At 37.1% G+C, this 20,214-nt stretch overlaps 1 protein-coding gene across 1 annotated transcript; it reads right to left on the bottom strand.

Moving 5' to 3' along the window:
- Window positions 1–5,226: 5,226 nt before the first annotated feature.
- LOC139137706 (uncharacterized) lies at window positions 5,227–18,483 on the bottom strand. The gene is made up of 3 exons (XM_070705942.1): window positions 18,420–18,483; window positions 15,841–15,914; window positions 5,227–15,512 (listed from the first exon to the last, which is right to left on the bottom strand). The coding sequence occupies exons 2-3, from the start codon at window positions 15,904–15,906 to the stop codon at window positions 10,914–10,916; spliced, it is 4,665 nt and encodes a 1,554-aa protein (XP_070562043.1). The 5' UTR covers window positions 15,907–15,914; window positions 18,420–18,483; the 3' UTR covers window positions 5,227–10,913.
- Window positions 18,484–20,214: the final 1,731 nt, after the last annotated feature.

Here is a 20,214-nt window from a genome sequence, read left to right as displayed (position 1 = left end):
ATCAAGTTGCGTACTTACTTAGTTACAGAGTTAGGTTGGGGGAACTACGCGGGGGCCTGTATGAAGTTATGTGCTTACTAAGTTACAGAATGAGGCTCTTGGAACTACGCGGGGGCCTGTATCAAGTTGCGTACTTACTTAGTTAGTTACAGAGTTAGGCAGAGAGAACTACGCAAGGGGGCCTGCATCAAGTTGTGTACATACCTAGTTACAGAGTTAGGCTGGGGGAACTATGCAGGGGCCTGTACAAGGTTCCGTACTTACTTAGTTACAGAGTTAGGTTGGGGGAACTACGCGGGGGCCTGTATCAAGTTGCGTACTTACTTAGTTACAGAGTTAGGCTGCAGACAGCTTTTGGAACTGCACAGGGGCATGTATCAAGTTCCGTACTTACTTAGTTACAGAATTAGGCAGAGAGAACTATGCGGGGGGGGGGGGGGGGCTGTACAAAGTTGCATACTTAATTAGTTTAGAGTTAGGTTGGTGGAACTTCGCGGGGCCTGTAACAAGTTGCGTACCTACTTAGTTACAGAGTTTTGCAGGGGGAACTACGCAGGGGCTTGTATCAAGTTGCATACTTACTTAGTTACAGAGTTAGGCTGGGGGAACTATGCAGGGGCCTGTAAAAAGTTCTGTACTTACTTAGTTACAGAGTGAGGGAGGGGGAACTACGCGGGGGCCTGTATCAAGTTGCGTACTTACTTAGTTACAGAGTTAGGCATGGGGAACTACGCGGGGGCCTGAATCAAGTTGCGTACTTACTTAGTTACAGAGTTAGGCTGGTGACGGCTGGGGGAACTATGTAGGGGCATGTTTGAAGTTGTGTTACTCACATAGTTACAGAGTTGGCCTGGCGGAACTACATGGGGGCCTGTATCAAGTTGCGTACTTACTTAGTTACAGAGTTAGGCAGGGGGAACTATGCAGGGTCCTATAAAAAGTTGCATACTTACTTAGTTAGGTCGGGGAAACTACACGGGGGCCTGTATCAATTTATGTACTTACTAAGTTACAGAGTTAGGCTCTGGGAACTACGCGGGGGCCTGTATCAAGTTGCGTACTTACTAAGTTAGAGAGTTAGGCAGGGGGAACTACGCGGGGACCTGTATCAAGTTGCGTACTCACATAGTTACAGAGTTGGCCTGCCGGAACTACGCGGGGGCCTGTATCAAGTTGCGTACTTACTTAGTTACAGAATTAGGCTGGTTGAACTATGCAGGGGCCTGTACAAAGTTGCATACTTACTTAGTTACAGAGTTAGGTTGGGGGAACTACGCGGGGGCCTGTATGAAGTTATGTGCTTACTAAGTTACAGAATGAGGCTCTGGGAACTACGCGGGGGCCTGTATCAAGTTGCGTACTTACTTAGTTAGTTACAGAGTTAGGCTAGAGAGAACTACGCAAGGGGGCCTGCATCAAGTTGCGTACTTACTTAGTTACAGAGTTAGGCTGGGGGAACTATGCGGGGGCCTGTATCAAGTTCCGTACTTACTTAGTTACAGAGTTAGGTTGGGGGAACTACGTGGGGGCCTGTATCAAGTTTTGTACTTAATTAGTTACAGAGTTAGGCTGGGGGAACTATGCGGGGGCCTGTACAAAGTTGCATACTTACTCAGTAACAGAGTTAGGTTGGGGGAACTACGCGGGGGCCTGTATCAAGTTATGTACTTACTAAGTTACAGAGTTAGGCTCTGGGAACTACGCGGGGGCCTGTATCAAGTTGCGTACTTACTTAGTTACAGAGTTAGGCAGAGAGAACTACGCGGGGGCCTGTATCAAGTTGTGTACATACTTAGTTACAGAGTTAGGCTGGAGACGGCTGGGGGAACTATGTAGGGGCATGTATCAAGTTGCGTACTTACTTAGTTACAGAGTTAGGCTGGGGGAACTGTGCAGGGGCCTGTACAAAGTTGCATACTTACTTAGTTACAGAGTTAGGCTGGGGGAACTATGAAGGGGCCTGTATCAAGTTTTGTACTTAATTAGTCACAGAGTTAGGCTGGGGAAACTACGCGGGGCCATGTATCAAGTTGCGTACTTACTTAGTTACAGAGTTAGGCAGAGAGAACTACGCGGGGGCCTGTATCAAGTTGTGTACATACTTAGTTACAGAATTAGGCTGGAGACGGCTGGGGGAACTATGTAGGGGCATGTATCAAGTTGCGTACTTACTTAGTTACAGAGTTAGGCTGGGGGAACTGTGCAGGGGCCTGTACAAAGTTGCATACTTATTTAGTTACAGAGTTAGGCTGGGGGAACTATGCAGGGGCCTGTATCAAGTTTTGTACTTAATTAGTCACAGAGTTAGGCTGGGGAAACTACGCGGGGCCATGTATCAAGTTGCGTACTTACTTAGTTACAGAGTTAGGCAGAGAGAACTACGCGGGGGCCTGTATCAAGTTGTGTACATACTTAGTTACAGAATTAGGCTGGAGACGGCTGGGGGAACTATGTAGGGGCATGTATCAAGTTGCGTACTTACTTAGTTACAGAGTTAGGCTGGGGGAACTATGCAGGGGCCTGTACAAAGTTGCGTACTTACTTACGTACTTATATATATATGCATATATATATATATATATATATATATATATATATATATATATATATATATATATATATCCCCTTTTGATCAATATTATTTTGCATAAGCGTTTGTAATTTAAAAAATATTGTCAAGTACTGGTCAAGTCAATTCAAATATATATATATATATATATATATATATATATATATATATATATATATATATATATATATATATATATGTATGTATGTATGTATGTATGTATGTATGTATTTGAATTGACTTGACCAGTACTGGACAAAATATATTGATCAAAAGGGGGGAGATTTTACTGCGCATTTATAGACTTTGAAAAGGCCTTCTACAGAATGCACAGAACTGCTATGTTCTACAAATTGGGTAAAGCGGGTCTTAGAGGTAAAATGTTTAGGGCTTTGATGGCATTTTATGGTCAAGTAAAATCTTGTGTGCTCGTCAATGACAGTTAAACTGATTTCTTAAATAGTCCGTAAAGAGTTAGACAGGGATGTATACTGTCACCTTTTTGTTTTCCTTTTACATTGGTGACTTGTATGAAGAGTTTAAGAAAGATGCATGGGTAGGTGAGTGTTCTTTGGGTTTAATTGAAATTTTCTATATCCCCTTTGCTGATGATTTGGTTGTAATAGCAGAAAGTGCCATCAAACTGCAGAGACTTCTAAAGCAACTTGAGTTGTATTGTAGAAAATATAAGACGAAAGTCAAACTGGACAAAACAAGTATAGTGGTCTTCAGAAACGGTGGACAGCTACGTAATTACGAAAAGTGGTTCTATAGGGGAAAACGGACGTCAGTTGTTCGTATCATATTTTAAATATCTAGGCGTTGTGTTTTCTTGCAGTGGTTTATGGAGTAAAGCCCAAGAGAGCTTGACAGATCAAGCCTCGAAAGCTATTTTCTTGCTCTGTATTAACATCAATTACTTTAGGTTGTGAAATTTGGGGACACATTTAAGGTCGAAATATTGAAACTGTTCATGTAAAATTTTGTAAGAGATTAATTAGACAAGGAAGACATGTCATAGATGCAGCTGCTTGAGGAGAACTTGGGAGATCAGCAGTCACATCGATAAGACTGTCCAGAATAGTCAAATATTGGCTGAGGTTTTTAACAGAGTATTCTGATAGGCATATTTACCACGCATATAATGTCCAATACGTAATCGCAGAACATGGTAAAACCTGCTGGACGACAAGTCTTAAAGAGATTCTTTTCACGGATGCTTATGCCGAGTGTCGGTTCAATCAGGGAGTACTTAAGCATTTTTTTACTTGAGCCAATTCCTAATTTGTATATTTGATGAACTTTCCTAATTAGGGATATATACGTGGCTTAACTTGATCAACAATATTGCACGTCATTTAGTATTTCACTTCAGGCAATCACTAATTTGCATATTTAATGAACTTCCTTATTAGGGATATATGTCTGGATTGACTTGACCAAAGTTGACAAAACTTGCAATGAACATTAAAGGTACTAAATTAAAAGATTATTGAAAGTCATTTAGCATTTTTTACTTCAGGTAATTACTAATTTACATATTTACAAACTTTCCTAATTAGGGAAATATATCTGGATTGACTTGATCAAAATTGTTGGAACTTGTTCTATACATTAAAAGAAATTATTATGACCAAAAGTCGGTTTAGATATTTTAGAACACCTAATTACTGTATGCATATTCCAACGGACTTTCCTAATTAGAGATAAATATCTGGATTGGCTTAACAAAAGTTGACACAACGTGCTCTGTCCTCGCTGTTTGCTAGCCACATGCTTTTTCACAATAGCAAAACCTCCACTCTCTATCTGCCCACTCTACTTTGTTCGAGTTACCGTCCACTGATGATAAAAAATACCTGCCTTGTATGTTGATCCGGGAAAAGAAATAACCCCCACCCGCGCGGTGAAGATCGAATGTTGTTACTTTCTTAGAAGACATCTTATTGGCTGCCCTTCCTTTGGTATGATATTAGATAGAAATATTGGAACACATTGTGAAGACTTGTTGATCACATTTCTCAAATCATTAGAGCAATGGTTATTCGGTGATAGTGACAGTCACTCGTGACGCAGACACTGTCACTGAAATCACGTACTAGCCTACTTTAATGCTTCAAAATATCCTGGCAATAACCCAATGCCCTGACAGATGCTTTAGATTTGAGGAAAGCAGATTGAAGTTCTTTTCTTATTAAGGTAGAACGCGCCTCGGGGACAGATATTCGGACTCTGAAACTTTTCCAATTCTTTTCCGCTCTACCACTTTTCGGGACTCATTTTAAAGCTCTTGGTGTGAGAAAACTTTTCACCATCTTAGGTTTTCGAAAATCGGAAATTTTATTTTTTCCCATAGAGTTAGCAGGGATGACGAACATTTTGAATTTCAAATATCGGGAAATCTCAGGTAATTTGTCTCTCTTGTACCAAATATTACAGGCGACCCCTGTTTTTATTTTTGATTTGGTGTGAGAATGGTCGAAAGCTTCATTGAGGAAAGTTTGAGTAAAAGTTTAAGTCTTTCACTTTCGAGGTGCATACTACCTTAACAGAGATTTCACCGACATGTTCCATACAGACAACATCTGCCTTGCTGTTCACGCATAGTCACCATACTCAATAACACATTAAAGAGATACACATTCATTAAATTATTTTTGATTTGCTTTTTAATAACACTTTTGACAACTGAAATTCATACATCATAAAATCGGATTACTTATCAGGGAATTTTTTAACATTTAAAAGCAATCATTTATGGCTGGTTTCTGAACAAATGAACATGAATAGCTACAAGTTTATTTTAAGTGAACACAAACGGACATTACATTGAAGTGTCTAATTGGCTGTAACTGATGATGCATTTCCATGATTTTGCTTCTCTTTGCAAAATACAATTTTCTGCTATACTCTCTAAATAACGTTAAAATGCCTAGAGTCCAACTCGTCTATCCCCTAGGCGCATTCTACCTTAAAATTGATCAACAGTTACAGTCATTATCCCTTTTAAGTGATACAGTTTGTTCATGTTCATATCCAAGAGGTAATTAACAACTGTGCAAGATTGTTTTTAAACATTGCAATATGGCGCAGAATGCCTACAAAGATTGAATTATGAGATACAGCAGTGCGATAATAGCACACTGCAGTTTTAAATGAAATAACGCAGTCCTGGAATGTCCCAGCGGGTTCTACCATCATTGTGATATACAGTAAAACCTGTCTAAAACCAAACTCAAAAGGGACTGAGAAAACTGTTTGGTTTACAGAGGTGTCTGGTTGAGAGGTTCCTCAAACGTGGTATTCTATGTGAAAGGGACTGAAGAAGGTGTTCAGTATAGACAGGTTTCCAGATTAGACAGTATTCAGTTTAGACAGGTTTCACTATATTGACATAACGAGATACGAGTTTACCGTTTTGCAACTCAATGATGAATTAATACAATGCAATGCAATGCAATGCAATGCAATGCAAAAGCTCATTCTACGCCATATTATGTTTTGATATAGTTTGCTATTTCTGTGCAATTGTATATTTTTCGTAGAAGCTCCAATATTATATATGTGGACGGAATATATCATCAGACCACTAATCTCAACACTGACACTCAGTAGCTGCATTCTATTGCTTTAGATTCGCATGTGAAACATAAAGTATTATCATGTCACAAAGAATATAAAATTGGTTCAAACAATTTTTCTGTACAGTTGTATAAGAAAACGTCATGATTAACATTTCACATTAAAATAGAATGTAATTGATAAAACTGAGACGCTACATACTTCGACATCACTCAAATCATATCTGCGTAAACAAAATACACAATTACTTTACAACGTCCAAAGCTAGGGATGCGTTGAACTTTGATGCCGGAACTCTTAAACAGGTAAATATTTAACTTAGAAAAGGTTTGTATCACCATACTTTGGAAATATTTTCAGGTTAATTGACGCAATAATTCACTTTGCGAAATGTAGCAGTTTTTGTATGTATGTTGAACAGTCTTTCTTTACTAGTGTAACTATCATAGAAGTTCCAAAAATAATATACTTTATTTGTGGACGGATTAAGTTATTAGAATACTAATATTAAACTGAATACATACAGCACTTAAAATGAACACATCGTATCTCCGCTATAAAAGAGAGTATAGGCCTAGAGTAATTTCTTGTCACGAAGATTTTAACATAAGTTCAAAATATTTGTCCTCACAGTCTTGTCTTAAAAGCTAATGTTCAAAAGTATAAATTTGTATAAAAGGTGATCATCAGCATTTCATTTAAAATAAACTGTAAGCGACAAAAAACATTTAATTTTACATCACCCAAATCACATCTATTGTGCAAAACAATTTTTTTCATACTTTACAATGTACAAAGTCAGTTGGTATTTCTTTGTACAGTAATTTTAGTTTGATGCCAGCGCTCAGTATTTCAAAAACAAATATTCAATTGAAAAAAATGTCTTGGATAATCATCTGTTGAAAATACATGGAAGTTCGTTGACACTAACTCACTGTCTGTAATTTATGTCCCACCTTTATATTATATCTCTAACACTTTTAATATATGTTCTACCTATTGCACCACAAGTCTAACTACTGTAGAAGTTTCTATAAATATATTTGTGGACGGATTATGCTATCAGAATACTAATATGAAACTGAAAACATACAGATGTAGATAACATTGCAATAAGAGAAAGTGAAAACCGTATCTGCGTGCTATTGCTTTAGATCGGTATGGTAAACAGTGTAAAAAGCGTTTTCATGTCACAGAGAATTTCACATTGCATCAAAATATAATTCTCTGTACGGTCTCATCTTTAAAAGCTGATGTATACGTGTACAAAGGTGTAAAGTTGTATGAGAAGAGATTGTATAATCAATTCAATGTATCATTTAAAATAGACTGTAAGAGCCAAAAGAAGCCACATGTTTTTACGTCACTCCAATCATATTATGGTAAGCAAAACTATCTCCAGGACTTTACGATGTAAAAAGTCATTATTTCTTTGTACAGTAATATTAGTTTGATTTCAGGGCTATTTCAAAACAAACATTCAATTGAAATAATGTCTTGAATAAGCAGCTGTTGGAAATGCATGAAAGTTCATTGACACACTAACTCATTGTCCGAAATTTATGCCCCACCTTTATGTTATATCTCTAACACTTTTAATAAATGTTCTGCATATTACATAACCAGTCTAACTACCATAGAAGTTTCTATAGTTTCTATGAATATATTTGTGGGCGGAGCATTTAGTAGCAGTTTTGATGTTAGTCAGAGTGTGTTGCAAAAGGTCCAAAAGAGCCTTGTAGAGAGTGTGCTTACTCTTAACATTACACTGTGGTATGGTGTGTCAGCAATGGAAATAAACTCACACGTGTCGTAAACATGGCAGGAATAATAATTGGCAAGAAACAAAATCAACTCTGTGATCTGTATAAAATCGCCATTCGAAGAAAACTCAATGCAATTGTAAGTGATACTTGTCACCCTTTAAGTTTACATTTCCAGAAGATGCCATCTGGACGGCGATGCATAGTACCAGTAATTCGAAATAACCTTTTTAAAAAATTGTTTGTTCCAAGTGCAATAACTATACTCAATAAAGACCTTTGTCCGTGGGAGAGAGATCTCATTGCTCTTAAGAAACTTTGTATATTTTTATATTTTAACACTGAATGTTGTGATGTGTAATGTGTTTTTGGTGAAGCAAAAAGGTAATTTTCCAGTAATGGACAATAAAGTTATTCTCGTCTATTCTATTGTTTTATCAGCATAATGTAAAACTGAAAACACAAAGATGTAGATGACATTACAATCAGAGAAAGCGACACACCGTATCTGCGTGCTATTGCTTTAGATCCGTATGGTAAACAGTGTAAAGAGCGTTTTCATGTCACAAAGAATTTAACATTGGAACAAAATATTTGTCTGTACGGTCTCGTCTCTAAAAGCTGGTTTATACATGTACAAAGGTGTAAAGTTGTATAAGAAGACTGTATAATCAATATATCATTTAAAATAGATTGTAAGCGACAAAAGCAACAACAACATACTTTTACATCACTCTAATCATATGTTGGTAAGCAAAACTACACAATTCTTCGGTACTTCACAATGAAAAAAATTAGTCACATTGACATTTTACATCAATGTTTGATACCAGAACAATACTGGACGATGAAGCGTCAGAAATATATGGAAGTTCATTGCTACTATTACTCAATGTACGAAATTTATGCCTCATTCATTGAGAGTATCTCTAACACTGTTTTACATTAATTCTTTGCTTTGATCACTACCGTAGAAGATCGTATAATATATTGTGGACGGATTTCTTATCCTAGTTATAAAATGATACTAAATATTTAAAGACGTACATAAAAATGCAATCAGTGAAATGAACATACCATATCGGCATGTTATTGTCTTATATTAGATTTTAATACAAGGTACACTGAGCATTTACATGTCACACAGAATTAAACATCAGTTCGAATAATATTTCTACACAGTCTCGCCTTTAAGATTTAGTGGACAAAGGTGTAAAGTCGTTAAAGAAGACTCTGTCATAATGTATATTACACATTCAATCACGCTTTATATACAATGTCAGAGTCAAGACAATCTACGTACTTCTACATGACTCCAATCATATCGTGGGTTTACAGTAGTTATGGCCGTGGTATAGTCCACAAGTCTTGCGAGATTTTGTACTCTCGCATTTTGCGAGACTTGCGGAATATACTACAGTCATAACTGCGTACTTTACAACATACAATTTATTTACTTATTTTTTCTTTTGCACGGGGATAAGTGTGATGACTATAGTCTATCAAAAAGAAGGTTATTTTTGTTGAAGAAAATGCGTTACATAATCAACTGATGAAAATAGATGCAATTCCAAAGATATGTAAATAACTCTGTATGTATGCCTATTATTGTTGTATATTCCTATCACTACTGTTATAGATGTTCTGCACTATTTATTTACTTGTTTAACTACGATAGAAATTCCCGTAATCTGTTTGTGGACGGATATCATCGGAATGCTAATGTAAAACTGAATACATGCAGATGATCATAAAAATGCGGTAAGAGAAATTGTTACAAGCATCATCATGCTATTGCTTTGCATGTGAAACAGTGGACAGAGTATTTTCATGTCACACATAATCTTACATTAATTCAAACAATTTTTCATTACAGCCTCGTCTTTAGGAGCTGATGTGGACTAGTATAGTTGTAGTAGAATATTTCATCATGAACAATATTCAGAATTTATGCATGAATGCAAGCTACACGCTTCAACATCACTGCAATGATATCTTGTTCAACAAACCACACAGAATTATTGGGTACTTAAAATGAACCTGCTAAATGACAAAGTTTGGATAACAAGGCAAATATATACTTCTAGTGAAGCGAGATAAAATATTCGTAGACAAGGCAGTCATATACTTCTAGTCACCATATGAAAAGACATCAAAAATATGAAGTGATCATAAAACGATCATTCAAGTATTCACACTGCCCAGTGCTGTTTGCAGATACTGCTCTAATATTAGTGACACATCTTTTAATGATGAGCAGAAAGCAAATCACGTTTTATCCAATAGAATATTTAGGATTTGAAGCAAAATTGCAATCAGAGATTGGCATGACTTAAATGTTACCTAAAATGTTACCTAAAATTGAATGTTAATATCCCATGCTGCTCTGAAAATGATATCGGCGATGTAGAATCGATGATGTTCTGCACAGATATTGCCTACAAGGTGCATTCAAAATCTTCAGTTTCCTAAAACTGCAGTGTCGTATCATTGACTTCAAACGTTTCTCAACACGCACCAAATGTTGCACAATTTGTCTAAGCAAGAGCAACGTCGCCTAGTTTTACCCAATATTTAAATAATTGAAGTTCAATAAGGCCCTTAAGGAAATAATGTCAGATTTTTACTCATACCAGGATGAAAACATTTCTGTGTTCCCCCTGAGTACATCCCTCGAGATCAAATATGTTACACAAAGTAGATCAATGATGACTAATGTTGCCCTGCATATATCGAATCAACAATATTTCATGACGTTGTCCAAGAACCGTCGAACCGGCGACGCCGTCTCTAGCCCAATATAAAAATTGAAACAATGATGTATGTTATTGCTAATAATGCACAATCAACGATGTTACATGTTGCCAACAAACAGGAGAAATGACATCTGGTTTTGCTTCAACCTTGTGTAATCACTTGTATTAGCTTTTCCGGACAGGTGTAACTGATGCCCCATAATAACCAATTACCGTATCTAGACTATACACTAAATGGACGGGTTAGTCAGCATGTAAGTTTTGCCTCATTTTCAAAGCCTGATTGTGATATTGAACTCCTTTCTGGCCTTCGCCCAGTGCTTCATAAACACCTCCGATGCTATCAAGTGTGTCGGCAATTTTTGCATGATCATCACCATAATATTCCTGTTTCATCTGAAGCCCTTTTTCATAATAAGATAGTGACTCTCCGTAATTTCCGAGTGCTCTAAAGATGGCTCCCAAGTTTGTCAGTCTACAGGCAATGTCTAGCCTGACAGCATTCTTACCGTGAATATTAAAGAGCATATTTAAACTTTCTGTGAAATACTTCTTAGCTTTCTTCAATTCCCCCATTGCATGGTAAGCACAACCGAGACTGTTTAAGGAGGCAGCGATGTCAGAGTGTGGCTTGTCTTCGCCGTGTAACTGTCTTCTCATTTGTAAGGATTTCTCATGTTGTTCAACAGCCATCTTGTATTCGCCAAGTGAAGAATATCGATGACCGATATTATCCAGTAGTGCTGCAATATCCACATTGATGGCGTTCTCTCCATGTACTTTCTGAAGGAGTTCTAACGACTCCAACTGGTACTTAAATGCCAGTTCATGGTTCTTGACATCACTGCAACAATTTGCAAGATTATTCAAAACATTTGCAATATCATCGTGTGCAGTATTTTGGCCATGGGCTGTTTTGTACATGTTCAACGCTTTTCTGTAATAGTCCATTGCCTTTGAGTATTCTCGCATGCTGTGATACACCTTCGCCATGTTGAACAAACATTGAGCAGTATCTTGAGAAGGACTATCACGACCATGAAACATTTCATATAGATTGAGAGCTTGTTGGTGAAATTCTATGGCTTTTTGGTAATGTCCAGTTTGGTTGTACAGGCTACCGATGCGAGAAAGTGTATTGGTGACTTCGGCATTTGCCAACTCTGCCTGGTGCACGTCCTTTAACATTGTTAATACTTCTTCATATACTATAATCGCCTGTTTGCGATCTTTCAATGCTAAATAGATTCTTCCCAGTCCCCGAAGTGACGATATTGTATTTGGATGGCTCTTACCACCGTACACCTCCTTTCTCATTCTGACAGACTTGTCGTAATATTCCAAGGCTTCTTTGTACCTCTTTAACTTTTCAAGTGCATGGGCCATGTTAAACAAGGAAAATGCCAGGGTGCTGTTAACTGAATCTTCACCATGTATTTTCTTTCGCATCTCATATGCATCAGTAAAGAACTTGAGGGACTCCTGGTATTGTTCTAAAGAAAAATGTGCCAGGCCAATCATGTTCAGGAGACTTGCAATATGTTCGGAAGGTTGGTCAGCTCCCTCTGTCTCCATTTGCAGTGCCTCAGATAACGTTTCGATAGCTTGAGAAAACCGTTTCATCCTATAATGAATGTTACCAAGATTGTAAAGGGTTGTGCTTCTGTTAAGACCATCGTTTTCATTGTTTCTGGTGATCTTAAGTGCTTCCTGGTAATACTTGACTGCATTGTCATGGTCTGACAGTGATTCATATGCATTACCAAGGTTATGAAGAGTTACGGCAATGTCAACATGACCATGGGCCATGTCCATGAGTTTCAACGCTTCATGGTGAACTTCTATGGCTTTCTGATGATATCCTGTTTGATTATATAGGCTACCGATGAGAGAAAGTGTTTTGATGACTTCAGGATGTGCTGACTCCGCCTGGTGCACGTCCTTTAACATTGTTAATACTTCTTCATATACTATAATCGCCTGTTTGCGATCTTTCAATACCAAATAGATTCTTCCCAGTCCCCGAAGTGACGATATTGTATTTGGATGGCTCTTACCACCATACAACTCCTTTCTCATTCTGACAGACTTGTCGTAATATTCCAAGGCTTCTTTGTATTTCTTTAACTCTTCAAATGCATGGGCCATGTTATGCAAGAAAAATGCCAGGGTGTTGTTGACTGAATCTTCACCATGTACATTTTTTTGCATCTCATATGCATCAGTAAAGAACTTGAGGGACTCCTGGTATTGTTCTAGAGAAAAATGTGCCAGGCCAATCATGTTCAGGAGACTTGCAATATGTTCAGAAGGTTGGTCAGCTCCCTCTGTCTCCATTTGCAGTGCCTCAGATAACGTTTCGATAGCTTGAGAAAACCGTTTCATCTGATAGTGAATGTTACCGAGATTGTAAAGGGTTGTGCATCTGTTAAAGCCATCGTTTTCATTGTTTCTAGTGATCTTAAGTGCTTCCTGGTAATACTTAACTGCATTTTCATGGTCTGACAGTGATTCATATGCATTACCAAGGTTATGAAGAGTTAAGGCAATGTCTTCATGACCATGAACCATGTTCTTCAGTTTCAAAGCTTCGTGGTGAAATTGTATGGCTTTCTGGTGATGTCCGATTTCGCTGTATAGATTACCGATGAGAGAAAGTGCTTTGACGACTTCGGCATGTGCCAACTCTGCCTGTTGCACGTCCTTTAACATTGTTAATACTTCTTCATATACTATAATCGCCTGTTTGCGATCTTTCAATGCCAAATAGATTCTTCCCAGTCCCCGAAGTGACGATATTGTATTTGGATGGCTCTTACCACCATACAACTCCTTTCTCATTCTGACAGACTTTTCGTAATATTCAGTGGCTTCTTTGTACCTCTTTAACTTTTCAAGTGCATGGGCCATGTTATACAAGCAGGATGCTAGGGTCGTGTTGACTGAATCTTCACCATGTACATTCTTTTGCATCTCATATGCATCAGTAAAGAACTTGAGGGACTCCTGGTATTGTTCTAGAGAAAAATGTGCCAGGCCAATCATGTTCAGGAGACCTGCAATATGTTCGGAAGGTTGGTCGGCTCCCCTTTTCTCCATTTGCAGTGCCTCAGATAACGTTTCAATAGCTTGAGAAAACCGTTTCATCTCATAGTGAATGTTACCGAGATTGTAAAGGGTTGTGCTTCTGTTAAGACCATCGTTTTCTTTGTGTCTAGTGATCTTCAGTGCTTCCTGGTAATACTTAACTGCATTGTCATGGTCTGACAGTGATTCATACGCGTTGCCAAGATTGTGAAGTGTTATTACAATGCCTTCGTCGGTAGAATCGTGATCGAGATTATTTCTTTCTATGTCTAGTGACTCCAGATAATACTTAATCGCATTTTCATAGTCTGTCTTCTTTGTATACTCAACTCCTAAGTTGTTCAACACAGTTGCCGTATTCAACTTTCTGTCACGAGAATTTGACAATTTACCCTCAACTTTGACTGCCTCTTTAAAGTTTTTGATAGCTCCATCGTGGTCTTCCATGGACCTATAGGAATTTGCAATTTTTGTAAGCAGTGCTGCCTTTTCAATGTTCTTCTTCTGTCTTCCACAGTGGATCTGACTATGGACTGATAAAGCTTGCTCGTAATATCTAGATGCCAGACTGTAATCTCCTTGTACAGACTGCAAATCACCAAAATCTTCAAGTGACTGAATTATGTCTGGATGTACTTGATCGAAGGCCTTTCTTCTGATGGCAAGTGCCTCTGAGTAGCATTCTTCTGCCTTTTTATAGGCACCAACGGCTTTATGAGCTTTTCCTAACTTTACGAGAGTATTTGCAATTTTAGGGTGAGCAGAGTTTAAGTTGAACACAATTTTTTCGATTTTCAAAGCTTCTTCATGGTTCATTATAGCTTCATTGTACTTCTCCATCGCATAGTAACGACAACCTAGGTTGTTATAAGAAACTGCGGTTGATGCATGAGCAACGCCCTTTCCATAGACTTTATTTTTAATTTCTAATGCCTGTTTGAGGCAAGTGACAGCTTTGTCATTATCACCGTTACTACTATAAGCTAGTGCAAGATTATTGAAAGCGGAAGCAAGGTAAGGGTTAGGTTTATCGCCATAGATATGTTTTCTCATCTCAAGGCACTCTTTGTTGTAGTCAATGGCTAATCTACCATTACCTTGTAATTCGTAAGCTCTACCAAGGTTGTGTAGTGATTGTGCGATATCAGGATGGTGCTCACGGTCGGCGTGAACATGTTTCCTGATCTCCAAGGCTTTCAAATGATGGCTTACAGCTTCATCGTGCTTACCAATGGCTGCAAACGTCAGCCCAAGTTTTTCGTAGGACTCTGCAAGATCCAAATGCAGAGTTTTGCCCCGGTAGATTTCTTGCCTCATTTCAAAGGCCTTTTGGTGGAAGCGTAAGGCTGTTTGAAACTTATCAAGAGAATGGTAAGCAGTGCCAATTTTATCTAAAGTGGTAGCAATGTCAGGATGGACAGCATCTTCACCATGGATAGCTATCAAATCTCTGAGGGATTTCTTGTGAAATTTGAGTGATGTTTTTAAATGTTCAACATTCTGCCCTACCGTTTCTGGTTCTGGTTCAGACTCGATTGCCGTGTTTTGTTTTTCATGCTCCTGCAAATCATTTCCAAGTTCCATCTGCTGACACATGCTTGTAAGTGCCACTTGGCCATCATTATTACGAAGTAAATTGCATTCGTTAGAGTGTTCTTGATGTATGATGGTTGATGGAACATTGCTATCATTACTTACTGAAGCGCCATCATTGGCGTTTTCTTGATTTTGTGTTTCTCCACTTGAAACCTTTACCTTAGATAGTTAATGAAAAAAAAATGTTTGAGGAATTTGTCAACCAATGTGGAAGATGGATCTGAAACCTTAGCAAAAATGCTCTTGTTGCTGCAGAATACTTTGAAGGTAGATCTTAGTGCTTCTAAGTGAACGCTGAATGAGTCGTACTTTGTTATATTAAGCTTATGGAAAGAAAAGAAATAAACGAAACTGAACAACTGACTTCGTTACTTGTCAGCAGTACTCTATAACATATCATATATACAATCTGCATTACAGCCTTCTACATCACACTATGAACATTGTGCACGAACTGCTTGAACATCCCACACCAAAATATGCATACCTGTGTCGTTGTGTACGAAGCATTGGTAACTACAATGGTGTTACTTCTACTACACGATACGCCCATTATTGATCCTATGACAAACAAACAAATAAAACGAGAACGAATGACAAGAAACCCAAGTAGAACTGAAAAGAACACAGAAAATCATTCGTTACCCACTGTATTAACTGTAAATGATATTTCAACGACAAAATTAATGGATGACAGAATGACGTGTATGTTACTTATTGAATAGAGCCTCCGGAACGATCATAGTATTCTTGACACATAACGGCGCAATTGAAGAGTGTTTCGAGACAAAAAAAACCCCCAGATGTTCAACTTGTGTATTCGTAAATTTTTGCTTCTGATACTAAATAAATCAAATTCATGGATAAATGGGAATGAACAAGGGAACGATTTTACAGGAGACACGAAAATGAAAGAAGGTTCAATGTGCGGTAACAACAATTTTATGGAATTTAACCGCTATGATATTTTTGTACACTTTTCATGGGTTACAAGTCAGGGTTTAAGGTCACGTGTGATGCACTTTTCACGATTGCGCATTGAAACACTCGAGTCACGGGTACTCAGTTCAACCTAAAAATGGTTAACATAGGGCAGTGTTTGAAATGAAAGACGAAAAGCAATGCAACCTGCATAACCAGGCACTTCTTGCTCTTAATAGCCGCATTAAAAAGCTTCTGAAAGTCAAATGGTGACCCCAAAACAAAAATACAGGTATAGAGATAAACAAATTGAATTTAAATCAGGAAAGGCTATACTTTTTCTATGAACAAGTAAAACGCAAGCGAAAGTGTAGCTCTCATTTGTACAGCTAAGGGACTTGACAGAAATTAGAGGGAGGTGGGGCTGTTGTTTTTTGGAGTGGTTCACTATTTTTTGTGCAAGCAATTTTAACGGTCATGAAATTTCACGCATGCCTTTAGATTAGGGTCACCAATTGTTTTGCAACTATCATAACTATAAGAAGGCAAGATGTGCCCACTACAGTGCTTCACCAAAACTTATCAAATCATAATACATTGGAATCTATAGGGCAAACTATTGACAATTTTCTCTGACAAAACAAGCTATAACAGTATATTTATTTATGTTTGATAATTTATGTAAATGTACTTTGCCCTATTCCCTGAATAACTAGAATATTTAATGTCTGCATTGGTAAATTTATTGGTAAATTTATTTTCGTAAAATTTCTTTCCATTTCGATGTTTCATAGGTAAATTAGTTATCGCAACAATGCATCGGATGTGAAATATCTTTAGGAAAATCATTTGATGTTATACTTCAAGCTTACACTTATTAACTACTGTCGTATGGAACAATTAACAAGTAATAATACATTTTAAATTATTGTAACAAACATTCATGCGGCTCGATAAGTCTTTAAGAAGTGCAGAGCTGTAGTAAAAGTTATATAATTCGCGACAGCATGGACTGGTTTTTCAAGATGATTCCTTACCTTGTAATGACGCAGATTCTTGATATGCTTTTAATGAAACTTAAATCCTACACATGCGGCTTCTTTGTTAAATAGTGTTTCATTACTTATCTAATTTATGGATAAATGACACCGAACAAGGGAAACAGTTTCACGGGACACCAAAATGACCCAAGGTTCAATGAGTCACAACACCAATATTATGAAATTTACCGCAATGATATTTTAGTACACTTTTTACGGTTTACAAGTCAGGCTATTCAGGTTGCGTGTGATGAACTTTTCACGACTGTGTATTTAAACACTCGAGTCACGGGTACTAAGTTCAACCTGAAATGGTTAACATAGGTCAGTGTTTGAGATCAAAGACGAAAATCAGTGCAAAATGCATAACTAGGCACTTCCAAATCATAATAGCCCTATAAAATGCGTGAGAATGACACATATTGACCTCAAAACAATAAAAGACAGGTATAGAGATAAACAAATTGAATTGAAATCACTAAAGGCACTACTTTTCTACAAACAGGTTAAAACGAAAGTGAAAGAACAGCTCGAATTTGTACACCTAAATACCTAGAATAATTTATGTCTGCATTGCTAGCATCACTTTTGTAAGATTTATTTTCATTTCGATGTTTCATAGATAAATTAGTTATTGCAACAATGAATCGAATTTAAAATATCTTTAGGAAAATCATTTGATATTATACTTCAAGGTTACACAGCATGGACTTGTTTTTGAAGATGATTCCTTATCTGGCTATGACACAAATCCCTGATATCCTTTCAATAAAACGTCAATCCTACACATGCGACTTTTTTGTTAAAATAGTGTTTCATAAATATGTAAGGTTTGAAATTCATTAATATAACCACCTGATGATATCTTTGTCGATGCTCATTCTCCATAGCAAACGACATTGTATGGTAGAACATGAACAGACTGTTGTGTTAATGTTTGATTTTGTGAATGCTTTTTTCAGTAATGATATGTCTTACCTATATCACGACACGTTATCATGATGAATGTCTGGATTAATGAAGTATGTGAACTAGTATGGACTCACATGTCTCTCAATGTAAATTGATAGAACTTACAAAAACATAAAAAACTGGATATACTTACTTTTTGCAGTGTAAGAGGAAGTCAAACAATGGGAACATTAATGGCGATATTGATCTGAAAACTGGTCAAATATTAACATACCTATGCAAAGACGCCCTCAGGCACCTGATTATGTTTGTGCATGCATGTCACTGAATGCTTTCAGCTGATACGAGGGAGTGGACTGGAGGAAACTGAATTACGCCTGTCATTTAAAACATTAATCTCCCATAAATTTTATGCATATTCCACAATCTGATTCTTTTTTTCAAAGCTTTCGACAATTGAAAATTTAAGACATTGAAAGTGGGTTCACACAGCGATCGTAATGTTCGGATATGAATTACTGGACATATATTCAACTATTCAATGCCTAATTTTGAACATTTGTAATATAAAATGTTGGAAGTTAACACTGATAAATTAAATTCAACTATACCATTGCCATTTAAAAATTACACACGCTCAAAAGTGCTAAAACAGTCATTCACAGCTTCGCGCAGATGATCACATGGTAGATGTATATGAATAAGAATACCCAACTGTCTGTTTATATTTTATTATATGTTCTTTGAATTTTCAGTGATTTAAAAGTAAGATTAAAGTGATCTCCGTTGTATAGTGAATGTAAACAGTCACTCAATGCATGCATTCAATATAACGAGTAAACCTACTACTTGGCAAAGTGACCCGCATACATGGCGTGAAATACTTTCTGCAATGTCAAATTCAGTATCACCAACACTATGAATGCACTCTGGTTGCACTCTTACATTCACTAATAACCTGCCTGTATGACTTTCTTTCGTTAGAGTATATTGTGCCAGCTTCTGAAGTGCCTCTGCCCTCTGTTATACAGTAAATTCCTATGTGTACGGATTACAATTATGGGGAAGCTTGAATGGTAGGAAATGCATGTTTCAATCTAGTACAGACTGCCTTTTTTGTTAGAGTAATTGTTAAAAGGCCCAATTAGACACTGAGCGAAATTTATATCCCTCCTCTATAGTAATGTATCCCGTATACTGTTTTCCAGATATCATTCACAATCTCTTTAACTATACAGTATCTGCCGTTTCTACAATCTGTTTGTGGATGGAATATGTCGTCTCTGCGCTACTATGAGACAGATTGCACACAGTTGTAAATACATGAAGTCTTGTCCGAGAAATTTTCACTCAGTCCGCATGCCAATGTATGGATGTAATTTGACATATGAAAGCATTTCAACTCACCGTTACAAAAGTTTCAATTATTTTTTTAGCAAAATGAAATTCGGGTATATTATAATAACACATGTACACTGATCAAATTTCTTATATGTACTTCGTAAAAGCACAAGTTTAGTACAAAAAAACTTTTGTACTGCTTGTACAAGTGAGCGGTATAGATTTAGTGTCACTATATGATAAGACATCACGAATATGGACAATCTATTTCTAGGCTATCAAAGAACAAAACATCTAAGTATGTCTCACTTTCTAAGACTCTTTTGCACAGACTGCTCAAACATCTTTGACGCTCACATGTACCTTTTAAGAAGCTGAAAATAAGCCCAGTTTCCATGCAATAGAATTCGTAGGATTCGAGGCGACAGCAAAATAATGCTGCTTATTTTTCAGAGAACGATTTGACTTAAGCGATTTCTTATTATTTATGTTCTGGTATTGCAGTCATTTCAAACAATTAAGTTCTAACATCTCTAGAAAAGTAAAAGTGAATTTCTATTAAAATATTCTAGGTATGAATTTCCATATTTATGGATCAAGAAGTTTGAGAATTTCACCTCATTTTTTCATGTTTTCTGACAATACCC

This window comes from Ptychodera flava, chromosome 7 (assembly GCF_041260155.1).
Source record: "Ptychodera flava strain L36383 chromosome 7, AS_Pfla_20210202, whole genome shotgun sequence".
Classification (NCBI taxonomy): domain Eukaryota; kingdom Metazoa; phylum Hemichordata; class Enteropneusta; family Ptychoderidae; genus Ptychodera; species Ptychodera flava.
Note: the sequence above shows the minus strand (reverse complement) of the source record. Positions and strands in the feature narration are given on the sequence as shown.

Coding starts and splice junctions, on each gene's coding strand:
- LOC139137706 (XM_070705942.1), bottom strand. CDS start 15,906: ATGGGCGTATCGTGTAGTAGAAGTAACACCATTGTAGTTACCAATGCT. Junction 15,513..15,840: donor CTTCGTACACAACGACACAG/GTATGCATATTT, acceptor TAACTATCTAAG/GTAAAGGTTTCAAGTGGAGA.